Source organism: Aegilops tauschii, chromosome 3 (assembly GCF_002575655.3).
Source record: "Aegilops tauschii subsp. strangulata cultivar AL8/78 chromosome 3, Aet v6.0, whole genome shotgun sequence".
Lineage (NCBI taxonomy): Eukaryota > Viridiplantae > Streptophyta > Magnoliopsida > Poales > Poaceae > Aegilops > Aegilops tauschii.
The window spans coordinates 511,533,912-511,551,053 of NC_053037.3; the positions used below are offsets into that span (position 1 = coordinate 511,533,912).

At 47.4% G+C, this 17,142-nt stretch overlaps 1 protein-coding gene and 1 pseudogene across 1 annotated transcript; both read left to right on the top strand.

Annotated features, from left to right (window-relative positions):
• Positions 1–678: 678 nt before the first annotated feature.
• Positions 679–10,811, top strand: LOC109741684 (E3 ubiquitin-protein ligase WAV3-like; annotated as a pseudogene).
• Positions 10,812–14,419: 3,608 nt separating this feature from the next.
• On the top strand, positions 14,420–16,452 carry LOC109741707 (protein PELOTA 1-like). The gene has a single exon (XM_020300774.3). It carries the CDS (start codon positions 14,420–14,422, stop codon positions 15,554–15,556), a length of 1,137 nt encoding a protein of 378 aa, XP_020156363.1. The 3' UTR covers positions 15,557–16,452.
• The last annotated feature ends 690 nt before the right edge of the window (positions 16,453–17,142 follow it).

Sequence of the window (17,142 nt, forward strand, 5' to 3'; positions counted from 1 at the left end):
TTATCATGTTCATCCGGATGAATTAACTCGGGATAATATTCCATGTCCCAAAGAGTTGTAGCTCAAACGGTTCACTGGTTTTTCCATGAGCGGCCCTTATCTCGAGATATAGTTCCTCCACCCGGCCATCCATGATTTAAGGCGGCTCACATTTTCGTGTTGCAACACATGACCAAATTTTGCTAGTTTGTGCATAAGTATAGAATTTTTTCAACTGATAAGTGTCACACATGTGGCACGAAGCTGCTTCCGGCCTTGACGTTTTTTATAACTAAAGTTGTCATTCGAAAAGAAAAACAAACAAAAAAGACCTGAGACTTGCCATCCGAAAAGAAGTTGCCCCGCTTACAACTAAAGTTGATATCCTCACGTCACTAAACTTGCCATAAAAAACATTCGGAATTGCCATGGGTTCCTGTATCACTTATCGGGGTCCTAGAATTTTCTCGCGAGAAGCCTAAAAGTAGAAAGATATTATACCAAAACGAACACCGATCGACATGTATGTATAAAGTAACAAAAAGGAAATATGCATGGAGTCGGTGGCGATTTCCTTGCGCGACGATCACCTCCTCCTATTCGGCTCCCTCCCTGTATATAAATACCCAATCTATAGGGCTACACCACGATCGACTTCCACAATCTAGTGCCTCGTAGCAAAACCGACGATCTGATCTCATGGCGACCCCAGGCCAGCGGTGCGCCGCCTGCTACAACACCATGACGTGCCAGGATGGCACCTTCACGGCGGAGTGCGCCCATGTCTTCCACCCTCGCTGCGCCTCCGGCGTCCCCGCGTGCCCCTCCTGCTACGCGACGTGGCGCGCCACGCCCACCTTCACGCCGCACCCGCTCGTCTACTCTCCCCTGCAGCCGCAGCCCGGCCGGATGCCGCTGCCCTTCCACGGCGCCCCGTCGCGGTCCACGTGCGCCGTCTGCAAGGGCGCCTTCGCCGGCGCCACCTTCACCTCTGAGTGCGAGCACACGTTCCACCTCTCGTGCGTCATGGGGAGCGTCTGCCCGGTCTGCAACACGCGCTGGCCTTACCAGGTCTCTTCGTACCCCACTTTCCACCACTACGCTCCGCCACCGGGGCCGGCGCTGTTCCCTCCCTTCATGGACCAGCCATCGCACATGTATCTCCCTTACCGCGCCGTGTACGACGACGACGAGCCGGTGGAGCCTCCGGTGCAGGGGGCGCCGCTGGGCGACTGGGATCTCGTCCAGGACGCGGCCAACGGCGGAGGCAAGCTCGTCCTCGACGCCCACTGTGAGTACCCGACCGTCGCCAGGGGCAAGCCGCACGATAACTTCGTGGTGCTGGTCCACGCCAAGGCCCCTGGCGCCGTCACCGCAGCGGCGGCGCAGACACGCGCGCCGCTCGACCTGGTAACCGTGCTCGACGTCAGCGGCAGCATGGCGGGCCAAAAGATCGCGCTGCTGAAGAAGGCTATGGAGTTCGTCGTCGACCAGCTCGGCCCTGCGGACCGCCTCAGCGTCGTGGCGTTCTCGACGGCCGCGCATCGGGTCATCCCGCTGACGCGCATGTCGGACGTCGGGAAGGTCAAGGCCAAGGACGCCGTGCAGTTACTCGAGGCTGAAGGTGGAACGAACATCCTCAAGGGTCTCACCGAGGCTGCCAAAGTGCTCGACGGCCGCCGGCACAAGAACGCCGTGGTCAGCATCATCCTTCTCTCGGACGGCCAGGACACGTACAATCTCGATCTTGGAGGTTACGGTTACGGCTCATACCAGACAAATAACTACCGTGGTCTCGTGCCAAGCTCCTTGCTAAGCGGTGCCGGCCACAGATCGACGCCGATACACACGTTCGGCCTCGGCGTCGACCACGACTCGTCAGCCATGCACACGATCGCCGAGGAGACCGGCGGCACGTTCTCCTTCATCGAGGACGAGAAGGTGGTGCAGGACTCGTTCGCGCAGTGCATCGGCGGGCTCCTATCCGTGGTCGTGCAGGAGGCGCTGATCACCGTCAAGTGCGTGCACCCAGTGCGCGTCCGTGCAGTCAAGTCCGGCCGCTACAACACCAGCATCGACGCGTACAGGCGCTCCGCCTCGGTGGACGTCGGCGAGCTCTACGCGGACAAGGAAAGGCGCTTCCTGCTCCTGGTGGATGTGCCGAGGGCCGGCGCCGCGGACGACGTGACGCGGCTCGTGAAGGTGACCTGCACCTACCGCGACACGGCGACCGGGCAGGTCCTGGACGTGGCCGGCGAGGACGTGGCGGTGCAGAGGCCGGTGGAGCTGGCCAAGGACCAGCAGCCGTCCATGGACGTGGCTCAGGAAAATTCCACGTGGAGGCGACGGAGGACATCGGGGCGGCGCGCGCGGCCGCGGAGCGCGGCGAGTACGCGGAGGCCGCGAGGATACTGGAGCGCAGGCGGGAGGCGCTTGTGCCCGCGCTGGCCGACGACGCGAGGTGCAAGGCGCTGGTGGAGGAGCTGCGGGAGCTCAGCACCCGCGTGGCCAGCCGGCGGGAGTACGAGAAGTCGGGGCGCGCGTGCATCCTGACCGGCTACAGCTCCCACGCGCAGCAGCGCGCCGCGTCGGCCTTCGTGGCCGGTGCCGAGGGGTACGGCTGTCCCCAGCCGGGCGGGGCGGCTCCGGGCGCGGCGCCGTCGATTCTTGGTTTTGGCGCGGCTGGGGCGTACGCGACGCCGGCGATGCAGAGGATGGTTGGCGCGTCGAGGCAAATACGTGAGCAGGAGCAGCAGCAGCCGGCGACCTCGAGGAGGAAGGGCGGAAGCAGTGGCGGTGCATACTAAAATCAGTGGATCCAAGTTTTGCCACTCAGTCTTCGACCTTCGACATAGACTTTTGTTTGGCGCACTTCTACTTGCGTCTCATATTTATCGGATAGAAATATTTACAGTACTATAGTCGAGTTAGTATATTGTGGTTGAACTCGTATAATTTCGTGTAATGTGTGGCATTAATATGTTGCACTTCTTTTTAGGGTTTCGCAGTTAAGTACTATTGCTGGATATGCCTATTTTTGAGTTGCTAAAGGATTTTCATAGAGTTTTGTAATCGTTTTTGTCTCTTGAATTGCACTTTCTCCATTCTTTTGTATCGGTTTTTGACTGAGAATTATAACTTACCCGTAGAAGATCATCATTATCAATGAGCATGCTCTTCGGCCGTCGAGGATAGAGCATGCTCTCTTTTACGCCCATATTTCACTCTGATCAGTGTATTTTTATTGTCCTTCAAAATTCTGTTACATAAAAAAAAAAACAGTAGAAAGCAACGAACACAAGATTAATATGTTAGTCCAACAAAACAAATAAAAAATGTATCAAAAGTATGCATCGAATCTTGATTGACTCGTCCCCGTTCGCACAACATGCACATTACATTTTTACTGGTTTCGGTATCTAGCGATGGCCACTGACATATGTAAAGTTGTGGGATTATATGCATGTATATATGAAAGTGTTTCCTTGCAAAATAACTGTATTTCTGATTTTAGTCAAATCAATGTCAGGATAGTGTAGTACCTTTTTAAAGAGGTGATTGTTGGGAAACGTAGCGATAATTCAAAATTTTCCTACGTGTCACCAAGATCAATTTAGGAGATGCAAGCAACGAGAGAGAGGGAGTGCATCTTCATACCCTTGAAGATCGCTAAGCGGAAGCGTTATAAGAACGCGGTTGATGGAGTCGTACTCGCGGCGATTCAAATCGTGGAAGATCCGATCTAGCGCCGAACGGACGGCGCCTCCGCGTTCAACACACGTACAGCCTGGGGACGTCTCCTCCTTCTTGATCCAGTAAGGGGAGAGGAGAAGTTGAGGGAGAACTCCAGCAGCACGACGGCGTGGTGGCGATGGAGCTCGCGGTTCTCCGGCAGAGCTTCGCTAAGCACTACGGAGAAGGAGGAGGAGTTGGAGGAGGAGAGGGCTGCGCCAGGCAAAGGGGTTCAGCTGCCCTCTCTCTCCCTCACTATATATAGGGGGAAGGGGGGTGGAGGAGGCGCCCTAGGGGAGGGGCGGCGGCCAAGGGGAAACCCCAGATGGGTTCTGGGCGCCCCCACCACTAGGAGACTTGCCCCCAAAGCCAGGAGGGGCGGCTGCCCTAGGGGATGCGCCCCCATCTCTCCTGGTTACGTGAGAGGGGTTGGGAGGGGCGCACAGCCCCTTAGTGGGCTGGTTTGCCCCTTCCCCTTGGCCCATAAGGCCCCCAAACGCTTGCCGGGGCCTCCGAAACCCCTTTCGGACATGCTGGCCATAGCCTAGTACCCCCGGAACAATTCCGGACTCCAATACCCTTCGTCCAATATACCGATCTTCACCTCCGGACCATTCCGGAGCTCCTCGTCATGTCCGGGATCTCACCCGGGACTCCGAACAACCTTCGGTAACCACATACTATTTCCCATAACAACTCTAGCGACACCGAACCTTAAGTGTGTAGACCCTACGGGTTCGGGAACCATGCAGACATGACCGAGACGTTCTCCGGCCAATAACCAATAGCGGGATCTGGATACCCATGTTGGCTCCCACATGTTCCACGATGATCTCATCGGATGAACCACGATGTCGGGGATTCAATCAATCCCGTATACAATTCCCTTTGTCCATCGGTATGTTACTTGCCCGAGATTCGATCGTCGGTATCCCAATACCTCGTTCAATCTCGTTACCGGCAAGTCTCTTTACTCGTTCCGTAACGCATGATCTCGTGGCTAACTCCTTAGTCACATGGAGCTCATTATGATGATGCATTACCGAGTGGGCCCAGAGATACCTCTCCGTCATACGGAGTGACAAATCCCAGTCTCGATTCGTGCCAACCCAACAGACACTTTCGGAGATACCTGTAATGCACCTTTATAGCCACCCAGTTATGTTGTGACGTTTGGTACACCCAAAGCATTCCTACGGTATCCGGGAGTTGCACAATCTTATGGTCTAAGAAAATGATACTTGACATTAGAAAAGCTCTTAGCAAACGAACTACACGATCTTGTGCTATGCTTAGGACTGGGTCTTGTCCATCACATCATTCTCCTAATGATGTGATCCCGTTATCAATGACATCCAATGTCCATGGTCAGGAAACCATAACCATCTATTGATCAACGAGCTAGTCAACTAGAGGCTTACTAGGGACATGTTGTGGTCTATGTATTCACACATGTATTACGGTTTGCAGTTAATACAATTATAGCATGAACAATAGACAATTATCATGAACAAGGAAATACAATAATAACCATTTTATTATTGCCTCTAGGGCATATTTCCAACAGTCTCCCACTTGCACTAGAGTCAATAATCTAGTTCACATCACCATGTGATTAACACTCAAAGTTCACATCGCCATGTGACTAATACCCAAGAGTTTACTAGAGTCAATAATCTAGTTCACATCACCATGTGATTAACACTCAATGAGTTCTAGGGTTTGATCATGTTATGCTTACGTGAGAGGTTTTAGTCAACGGGTCTGCAACATTCAGATCCGTGTGTGCTTTACAAATCTCTATGTCATCTTGTAGATGCAGCTACCACGCGCTCCTTGGAGCTATTCCAAATAACTGCTCTACTATACGAATCCGGTTTACTACTCAGAGTCATCCGGATTAGTGTCAAAGTTTGCATCGACGTAACCCTTTACGACGAACTCCTTTTCCACCTCCATAATCAAGAAAATTCCTTGGTCCACTAGTTACTAAGGATAAGTTCGACCGATGTCACGTGATCCATTCCTGGATCACTCTTGTACCCCTTGACTAACTCATGGCAAGGCACACTTCAGGTGCGGTACATAGCATAGCATACTGTAGAGCCTACGTCTAAAGCATAGGGGACGACCTTCGTCCTTTCTCTCTCTTCTGTCGTGGTCAGGTCTTGAGTCTTACTCAATACTCACACCTTGTAACACAGCCAAGAACTCCTTCTTTGCTGATCTATTTTGAACTCTTTCAAAATCTTTTCACGGTATGTATTCATTTGAAAGTACTATTAAGCGTTTTTTGATCTATCCTTATAGATCTTGATGCTCAATGTTCATGTAGCTTAATCCAGGTTTTCCATTGAAAAACACTTTTCAAATAACCCTGTATACTTTCCAGAAATTCTACATCATTTCTGATCAACAATATGTTAACAACATATACTCATCAAAAATTCTATAGTGCTCCCACTCACTTCTTTGGAAATACAAGTTTCTCATAAACTTTGTAAAAACCCAAAATCTTTGATCATCTCATCAAAGCGTACATTCCAACTCCGAGATGCTTACTCCAGTCCTTAGAAGGATTGCTGGAGCTTTGCATACTTGTTAACATCTTTCAGGATTGACAAAACCTTCTGGTTGTATCACATACAACCTTTCCTCAAGAAAATCGTCGAGGAAACAATGTTTTTTTTGACATCCTATCTGCAAGATTTCATAAATAATGCAGTAACTGCTAATATAATTCCAACAGACTCTTAGCATCGCTACGAGTGAGAAAGTCTCATTGCAGTCAACTCCTTGAACTTGTCGGAAAACATCTTAACGACAAGTCGAGCTTTCTTAATGGTGACACGTACCATCATTGTCCGTCTTCCTTTTAAAATCCATCTGCACCCAACAGCCTTACGACCATCAAGTAGTTCTTCCAAAGTCCATACTTTGTTTTTATACATGGATCCTCTCTCGGATTTTATGGCCTCGAGCCATTAGTCGGAATCCGGGCCCACCATCGCTTCTCCATAGCTCGTAGGTTCATTGTTGTCTAGCAACATGACTTTCAAGACAGGATTACGTACCACTCTGAAGTAGTACGCATCCTTGTCGTCCTATGAGGTTTGGTAGTGACTTGATCCGAAGTTTCATGATCACTATCATAAGCTTCCACTTCAATTGGTGTAGGTGCCACAGGAACAACTTCTTGTGCCCTGCTACACACTAGTTGAAGTGACGGTTCAATAACCTCATCAAGTCTCCACCATCCTCCCACTCAATTCTTTCGAGAGAAACTTTTCCTCGAGAAAGGACCTGTTTCTAGCAACAATCACTTTGCTTCCGGATCTGAAATAGGAGGTATACCCAACTATTTTGGGTATTCTATGAAGATGCATTTATCCGCTTTGGGTTCGAGCTTATCAGCCTGAAACTTTTTCACATAAGCGTCGCAGCCCCAAACTTTTAAGAAACGACAGCTTAGGTTTCTCTAAACCATAGTTCATACGGTGTCGTCTCAACGGAATTGTGTGGTGCCCTATTTAAAGTGAATGCGGTTGTCTCTAATGCCTAACCCATAAACGATAGTGTAATTCGATAAGAGACATCATGGTATGCACCATATCCAATAGGGTGCAGTTATGATCTTCGGACACACCATCACACTATGGTGTTCCAGGCAGTATTAGTTGTGAACAATTTCCACAATGTCTTAATTGTGTGCCAAACTCGTAACTCAGATATTCATCTCTATGATCATATCACAGAAATTTTATCCTCTTGTCACGACGATCTTCAACTTCACTCTGAAATTACTTGAACCTTTCAATAATTCAGACTTGTGTTTCATCAAGTAATATACTCAGCATCTACTCAAATCATCTGTGAAGTAAGAACATAACGATATCCACTGCATGCCTCAGCACTCATTGGACTGCACACATCAAAATGTTTTACTTCCAACAAGTTGCTTTCTTGTTCCATCTTACTGAAAACGAGGCCTTTCAGTCATCTTGCCCATGTGGTATGATTTGCATGTCTCAAGTGATTCAAAATCAAGCGAGTCCAAACGATCCATCTGTATGGAGTTTCTTCATGCATATCTACCAATAGACATGGTTCGCATGTCTCAATCTTTTCAAAAATGAGTGAGTCCAAAGATTCATCAACATGGAGCTTCTTCATGCGTTTTATACCAATATGACTCAAATGGCAGTGCCACCAGTATGTGGTACTATCATTACTATCTTATATCTTTTGGCATGAACATGTGTATCACTACGATCGAGATTCAATAAACCATTCATTTTAGGTGCAAGACCATTGAAGGTATTACTCAAATAAACAGAGTAACCATTATTCTCCTTAAATGAATTATCGTATTGCGATAAACATAATCCAATCATGTCTATGCTCAACGCAAACACCAAATAACAATTATTTAGGTTTAATACCAATCCCGATGGTAGAGGGAGCGTACGATGTTTGATTACATCAACCTTGGAAACACTTCCAACACATATCGTCATCTCACCTTTAGCTAGTCTCCGTTTATTCCGTAGCTTTTATTTCGAGTTACTAACACTTAGCAACCGAACCGGTATGTAATACCCTGGTGCTACTAGGAGTACTAGTAAAGTACACATTAATATAATGTATATCCAATATACTTCTGTTGACCTTGCCAGCCTTCTCATTTACGAAGTATCTAGGGTAGTTCTGCTTCAGTGACTGTTCCCCTCATTTCAGAAGCACTTAGTCTCGGGTTTGAGTTCAACCTTGGGTTTTTTCACTAGAGCAGCAACTGATTTGCCGTTTCATGAAGTATCCCTTCTTTCCCTTGCCCTTCTTGAAACTAGTGGTTTTACTAACCATCAACAATTGATGCTCCTACTTGATTTCTACTTTCGCGGTGTCAAACATCGCGAGTTGCTCAAGGATCATCATGTCTATCCCTGATATGTTATAGTTCATCACGAAGCTCTAATAGCTTGGTGGCAGTGACTATGGAGAACCATCACTATCTCATCTGGAAGATTAACTCCCACTCGATTCAAGCGATTGTAGTACTCAGACAATCTGAGCACATGCTCAACGATTGAGCTTTTCTCCCTTAGTTTGCAGGCTTAAGAAACTTGTCAGAGGTCTCATACCTCTTGACGTGGGCACTAGTCTAAAATCCAATTTCAGTCTTTGGAACATCTCATATGTTCTGCGACGTTTCAAAAACGTCTTTGGTGCCACAATTTTAAACCGTTAGCATTACGCACTGAACTATCACGTAGTCATCAAAACGTGTATGTCAGATGTTTCGCAACATCTACAGACGACGCTCGAGGTTCAGCACACCGAGCGGTGCATTAAGGACATAAGCCTTCTGTGCAGGAATGAGGACAATCCTCAGTATACGGACCCAGTCCGCATAATTGCTACTGTCAACTTTCAACTAAATTTTCTCTAGGAACATATCTTAAACAGTAGAACTAAAGCATAAGCTATGGCATAATTTGCAAAGACCTTTTGACTATGTTCATGACAATTAAGTTCATCTGATTATTTAATGAACTCCCACTTAGATAGACATCCCTCTAGTCATCTAAGTGATACATGATCCGAGTCAACTAGGCCGTGTCCGATCATCACGTGAGACGGACTAGTTATCATCGGTGAACATCTTCATGTTGATCGTATCTACTATACGACTCATGTTCGACCTTTCGGTCTCTTGTGTTCCGAGGTCATGTCTGTACATGCTAGGCTCGTCAAGTCAACCTAAGTGTTTCGCATGTGTAAATCTGGCTTACACCCATTGTATGCGAACGTTAGAATCTATCACACCCGATCATCACGTGGTGCTTCGAAACAACGAACCTTCGCAACGGTGCACAGTTAGGGGGAACACATCTCTTGAAATTTTAGTGAGGGATCATCTTATTTATGCTACCGTCGTTCTAAGCAAATAAGATGTAAACATGACAAACATCACATGCAAATCATAAAGTGACATGATATGGCCAATATCATCTTGCGCCTTTTGATCTCCATCTTCGAGGCGCGGCATGATCACCTTCGTCACCGGCATGACACCATGATCTCCATCATCGTGTCTTCATGAAGTTGTCTCGCCAACTATTACTTCTACTACTATGGCTAACGATTAGCAATAAAGTAAAGTAATTACATGGCGTTTTTCAATGACACGCAGGTCATTCAATAAATTAAGACAACTCCTATGGCTCCTGCCGGTTGTCATACTCATCGACATGCAAGTCGTGATTCCTATTACAAGAACATGATCAATCTCATACATCACATATATATAATTCATCACATCCTTTTGGCCATATCACATCACATAGCATACCTTGCAAAAACAAGTTAGACATCCTCTAATTGTTGTTGCATGTTTTACGTGGCTGCTATGGGTTTCTAGCAAGAACGTTTCTTACCTACGCAAAAGCCACAACGGTGATATGCCAATTGCTATTTACCCTTCATAAGGACCCTCTTCATTGAATCCCATCCGACTAAAGTGGGAGAGACAGACACCCGCTAGCCACCTTATGCATCAAGTGCATGTCAGTCGGTGGAACCTGTCTCACGTAAGAGTACGTGTAAGGTCGGTCCGGGCCGCTTCATCCCACAATGCCGCCGAATCAAGATAAGACTAGTAACGGTAAGCAAATTGAACAAATCATCGCCCACAACTACTTTGTGTTCTACTCGTGCATAGAATCTACGCATAGACCTAGCTCATGATGCCACTGTTGGGGAACGTAGCGATAATTCAAAATTTTCCTACGTGTCACCAAGATCAATCTAGGAGATGCTAGCAACGAGAGAGAGGGAGTGCATCTTCATACCCTTGAAGATCGCTAAGCGGAAGCGTTACAAGAACGCGGTTGATGGAGTCGTACTCGCGGTGATTCAAATCGTGGAAGATCCGATCTGGCGCCGAACGGACGGCGCCTCCGCGTTCAACACACGTACAGCCCGGGGACGTCTCCTCCTTCTTGATCCAGCAAGGGGAGAGGAGAAGTTGAGGGAGAACTCCAGCAGCACGACGGCGTGGTGGCGATGGAGCTCGTGGTTCTCCGGCAGAGCTTCGCTAAGCACTACGGAGAAGGAGGAGGAGTTGGAGGAGGAGAGGGCTGCACCAGGCAAAGGGGTTCGGTTCCCTCTCTCTCCCTCACTATATATAGGGGGAAGGGGGTGGAGGAGGCGCCCTAGGGGAGGGGCGGCGGCCAAGGGGAAACCCTAGATGGGTTCTGGGCGCCCCCACCCCTAGGAGACTTGCCCCCAAAGCCAGGAGGGGTGGCTGCCCTAGGGGAGAGGGGTTGGGAGGGGCGCAGAGCCCCTTAGTGGGCTGGTTTGCCCCTTCCCCTTGGCCCATAAGGCCCCCAAACGCTTGCCGGGGCCTCCGAAAACCCTTTCGGACATGCTGGCCATAGCCTGGTACCCCCGGAACAATTCCGGACTCCAATACCCTTCGTCCAATATACCGATCTTCACCTCCGGACCATTCCGGAGCTCCTCGTCATGTCCGGGATCTCATCCGGGACTCCGAACAACCTTAGGTAACCACATACTATTTCCCATAACAACTCTAGCGTCACCGGACCTTAAGTGTGTATACCCTACGGGTTCAGGAACCATGCAGACATGACCGAGACGTTCTATGGCCAATAACCAACAGCGGGATCTAGATACCCATGTTGGCTCCCACATGTTCCACGATGATCTCATCGGATGAACCACGATGTCGGGGATTCAATCAATCCCGTATACAATTCCCTTTGTCCATCGGTATGTTACTTGCCCGAGATTCGATCGTCGGTATCCCAATACCTCGTTCAATCTCGTTACCGGCAAGTCTCTTTACTCGTTCCGTAACGCATGATCCCGTGGCTAACTCCTTAGTCACATTGAGCTCATTATGATGATGCATTACCGAGTGGGCCCAGAGATACCTCTCCGTCATACGGAGTGACAAATCCCAGTCTCGATTCGTGCCAACCCAACAGACACTTTCGGAGATACCTGTAATGCACCTTTATAGCCACCCAGTTATGTTGTGACGTTTGGTACACCCAAAGCATTCCTACGGTATCCGGGAGTTGCACAATCTTATGGTCTAAGGAAATGATACTTGACATTAGAAAAGCTCTTAGCAAACGAACTACACGATCTTGTGCTATGCTTAGGACTGGGTCTTGTCTATCACATCATTCTCCTAATGATGTGATCCCGTTATCAATGACATCCAATGTCCATGGTCAGGAAACCATAACCATCTATTGATCAACGAGCTAGTCAACTAGAGGCTTACTAGGGACATGTTGTGGTCTATGTATTCACACATGTATTACGGTTTGCAGTTAATACAATTATAGCATGAACAATAGACAATTATCATGAACAAGGAAATACAATAATAACCATTTTATTATTGCCTCTAGGGCATATTTCCAACAGTGATACCCATGCATGCATGCAACATCTCTCTCCACCATATCCTTGCATTTTCTCTTTGTTTAAAATTTTAGATGCCCAACATCTTCAACAGTAACGCTCTATCACTGAATTTTTTAAAATAATCAAATTCCTGAACACATTGATCTTTAGAACAAGACCAATCTTGAATTAAACTAGCTTAATTGAATTGTGTGAAGGTATATCCAGTTGTCGTAAATGTATACAAGAAGTATTAATTTCTCTCTGTGTGTGGCTTCACTTGTAAATGCCATCAGATAACAGCTGTCCTATTTTTGTTGCATAGAAAAAAGGGAACAGTCCAACTATACAAATAATAGATGTCATTGCAATTTGAGTATCAACTGAATTTGAGTGTTCCTATAATGCCCCTAACTAATTACTATACTACCGAAAATCTATTGTAGTATTGGCTCATCTGGGCCCTTCAACCACATAAATGGACGACCCAAATAGACTTGATGTACCGTAAAAGGTCTCTTCTGAAAATGAAAGGAAAACCTGGCAAAGTCAACCATCACCATCAGTATCAGCATGGACATCGTATCACAGCAAGAGGCACCATCTTCATCATCTCAAAATCTGCCTCGGGATTCACGTGTGTCTACTTGTTCCTTCGTTCCTCTTCCACCACTGGTGTCGACGAGGAAGAAAACGCTGTCGCCTGTCACAGGCCTGTGCTAGACCGTGACTGCGTTTTGTCCGAACCGGATCCCGCCGTGTTGGTACGCAAGCAAGGAAGGAAGTTGGTTCCATTTCCATTAGGGCAACCGTTTCCTACCAACAGTACGATGTTTGGGTGACAATGAATCATAAACGCCGTCGCTAGTCACAGGCCCTGAACCCAAAGATTGTTCTCAAAGTTCCATGTGAATTTGTATTGTTTGGCATATTTATTATGTCTACCATCACGGAAGAAACTTACTCCAGGATAAGCAATTGTTATTCATCACTTACTAAAAAGAGCTGATTATTTATCACCTTAATGGTGAAGAGGTCTACTGATCGGCAAACAACTTTGTTGTAGATTAGACCTTCAGCAGTCTGTCATACCCAAATTCATCATTTACATGAACATTTTTTCCCCAGGATGATTTTTTACATTCACGTTGAATTTTTATTTTTTTACATAATGAACATTTTGCAAATAACATTGAATGTTTTTAATGTGCATGATGAACATTTGTCAAATACATCTTGAACATATTTGCTTTTTGCGAATGCATGTTGAACATATTTTAGATACACGATGAACATTGAGGGCGAACATTTTCTTTTAAACATGGTGAAATTTTAATGTGCATGATTGAAATGGATCTAAACATGGAATGCTTTTAAAAAATGTGAACATTACTTTAAAAATACGTGAACTCTTTATCGGGTTTGTATTGCACGTTTTCCTTTTCCCATTTCTTTTTCTACATGAAAAACTTGTAAGTCATGGGCAAACCTTTCTAAATACCCGATGAACATTTTTAAATACATTATAAACATTTTTTAAATGATCATCGTATTGGAATTTGTATAAAAGTTTTATAAAGAAAATACATGATGAATGTCTTTTAATATATTATAAGACAACTGTAATGCATGCCATATATTTGTGAATTATATGTTGATCTTTTTTTTTTAACTATGCGATGAAGTTTTTTTAAATACACAGTGAACGTTTTATAATTACACGATTAACATTTTACAAAATTAATATTAAAAAATTGATACCTTTTGAACATTTCAATATATATAAGGAAAAAAGTGAAAAAAATAAACAAAAGTGATAAAGAAGGAAGTACTACGAGCTAAAGTTATATTGGAGTCTCAACGGACTTGTACTAGAGGCAAATTGCTATGGACACCCCAGGCTCGTTGGGCGTCGAGCTACGCCTTCAGCGATCCGTGTCCAGCTGGGTCGCCGCTAATTACGTGCGCATGTAGCATTGGGTTACGGAAACGAACTCTGTCTACGGATCTAAACCTGCTCCATCTGAACTCGGAGTCGATCGGGTCTCCACCGAAACCAACGTTATAAATAGTCCGTCCGTCCGTCCATTGATCCATCCAACACGTTCGCTCCGCTCGCAGCTCACGACGACAACAGCAAGCACAGATCGGTTTATGCTTCCGTCCCCGCTCTCGCATCCATCGCTCGCCGCCGCCGCCGTCAAGATCAGTCTCCCGTCTCCCTCGACAACAACGAGACCGCCGCGCACTTTGATCCAGCTGGACGATGAAGCTCGTGGGAAAAAGCCTCGCCCGCGATGGGCCCGGCTCCGTCAAGCTGCTGCCGGAGGTGGATGACGACCTGTGGGACGCGTACAACCTCATCGCCGCCGGCGACTCCGTCGAGGCCGTCACGGTCCGGAAGATCACGAGGTCCGGAGGCCGCGACTCGGAGCGCGTCAAGCTGACGCTGGAGGTGGCGGTCGAGTCCACGGACTACGACAAGGACGGCTCCGTCCTGCGCGTCCGCGGCAAGAACCTCTCCAAGAACGAGCACGTCCAGATCGGCCAGTACCACACCCTGGAGATCGAGCTGCGGAGGCCCTTCCTCCTCCGCAAGGAGGCCTGGGACTGGCCGGCGCTCGACACCATCCGCAAGTCCTGCGACGAGACCGCCGCCAACGCCGACCTCGCCGTGCTCCTCATGCAGGAAGGCCTCGCCCACCTCTTCCTCGTCGGGCGGAGCGTCACCGCCACCAGGGCGCGCGTCGAGGTGCCCATCCCCAGGAAGCACGGCTCCGGCGCAGTCGCCGCGTACGACACCGCCCTCAAGGACTTCTTCCAGCGCGTCCTCGCCGCCTTCGTGCACCACGTCGACTTCGGCCTCGTCCAGTGCGTGGTGATCGCGAGCCCCGGCTTCACCAAGGACCAGTTCCGCGACTACATGCTCCTGGAGGCCACGCGGCGAGGGGAGCTGCGCGCGATCACGGAGCACAAGGCGCGCTTCGTGCTCGCGCCCGCGCCCTCGGGTTACCCGCACAGCCTCAAGGACGTCCTGGCCGCCCCGAGCGTCATGTCGCTGATAAAGGATACGAGGGCCGCGCAGGAGGTGCCGGCGCTGCAGGAGTTCTATGCCATGATCGCCAAGGACTCGGCGCGGGCTTGCTACGGGCCCAAGCACGTCGAGGTCGCGCATGAACGTCTCGCCATCCAGACCCTCTTGCTGACGGACACTTGGTTCCGGAACCCCGACGTTGCTGCTAGGCGCAAGTGCGTCGATTTGGCCGAATCGGTGAAGAAGGTCGGTGGCAATGTGCGGGTCTTTTCGTCCATGCATGTCTCCGGCAACCAGCTCGAGCAGCTCACGGGGATAGCCGCGGTTCTTCGTTTTCCCATGCCTGATTTAGATGACATCGAGATGTGATAATCGCTATGCTTGTTTCCTTTGTAGCGTGTTTTACTTTTACTTACTATCGTTTTAGATGTCTCAAATAAAAACTTTGATCACTTATTTCTGTTATACCAAGCAAAGTTTATATATTGTGGAGGTGATTTTTTTTTTTCATGGAAATATCAATGTTACTAAGCTCCTAGAATTGCTAGCATGTGGTGGCTCGTGGCTTTGTAAGGCATTGATGATGCCTAGTTGGAAGGGTGCGGCTGCCTGACGAGGGTACTATATCAGTGTGGCGGTAGTATAGGTCGTGTTCCTTTAAACCAAGCGACTCACGCAACGGCACATGAGAGAAAGCACACACATGCCTACAAAGGAATGTGCGCGCCCGCCATTGATCGGCAACAAAGAGACGATGTGTAAAAGCACCATAGGGATACACAGAGTAACTGCACCGCATCAACTGACGAGTCAGAACGATCATAAATAAAGGAAAACACAGGTCAACCGTCTCCTGAACTGGCTAGGCAAAACCAAAACGAGCCAGCCAATCATAATAGCACACACAAAAATGCTAAGCAACAAATGATAAAAACGGTGTGGCGAACCGCCGTTTATCCTGTACCCAAACTACTAGTAAAACCAACAAGAAAAGAACGCAACCACAAACTAGACATGGGTCGGCTTAAGGCGATGTGGTGGTATTGTTAATTGAAATTGTCGATAGATATACACCCTCCTAGGACCGCTCGCTTAAATATGGGACCTCTCGCGTCTGTTTTGGGAAGGTTCTAGAACCTTCCTCGAACCAGGTTTTCTATTTGGTACGTTCTTTTTAATTATTCTGTTACTTCTTTCCTCTTTCTTCTTCTTCTTTTCTCTTTTCCTTTTATTTTTTATTTTAAAATTTGGAATGTATTTTGAAATTCATGAAATATATTTCAAATTAACGGATTTATTTAATTATTGGGCTATTTTTAAAAATTTGTGAATATTTTTTGTATCAGCGAACTTTTTTTAACCGATGAACATATTCTGAAATTTGCAAATACTTTTTTAATTTTACGAAAATATTTTGAATCCACAATTTTTTAATCAAAGAACATTTTGTGAAGTTTGGGTCCAATTTCTAAAATTTACGAACATTTATTGAATTCTTGATTTTTTTAATTCACAACTATTTTTCAAATTCATGATTTTTCTAAAAAATTCATGAGCTACACTTTTTAAGTCAGGGAACATTTTTTTAATCTTTTTGGAAAATTTAATTCTTATTTTGTAATCCAAGAACATTTTTTGAAAGTTGGAACATTGTTTGAGATTTGAAATATTTTTTCAAATTTTTAAAAGAGGCAAAAAAAGAAACCACGGGCGCCCACCCCACACACGGGCCGTCCCAAAACCGCCTGCGTGGGAGCAGTGGGTTGGGTTGTGCTCGTTTGGGCGTCTCACGTCAGAGAGCTCCTCACGAGCGCCTTCAGCGCCCTCGCGAGCTACACTTTTTTTCTCGTTTGATCGTGGTGCCCGCAGGTCAAATCATGGAACGCTGCCCAGCGCGCCTCGCCAGCTTGCTCGCTCGCCTCCCTACTCGCTGACGCCTTCGCTCACTCAATCTC

Excerpts from the sequence above, each read along its gene's own strand:
- LOC109741707 (XM_020300774.3), top strand. The coding sequence starts at position 14,420 with ATGAAGCTCGTGGGAAAAAGCCTCGCCCGCGATGGGCCCGGCTCCGTC.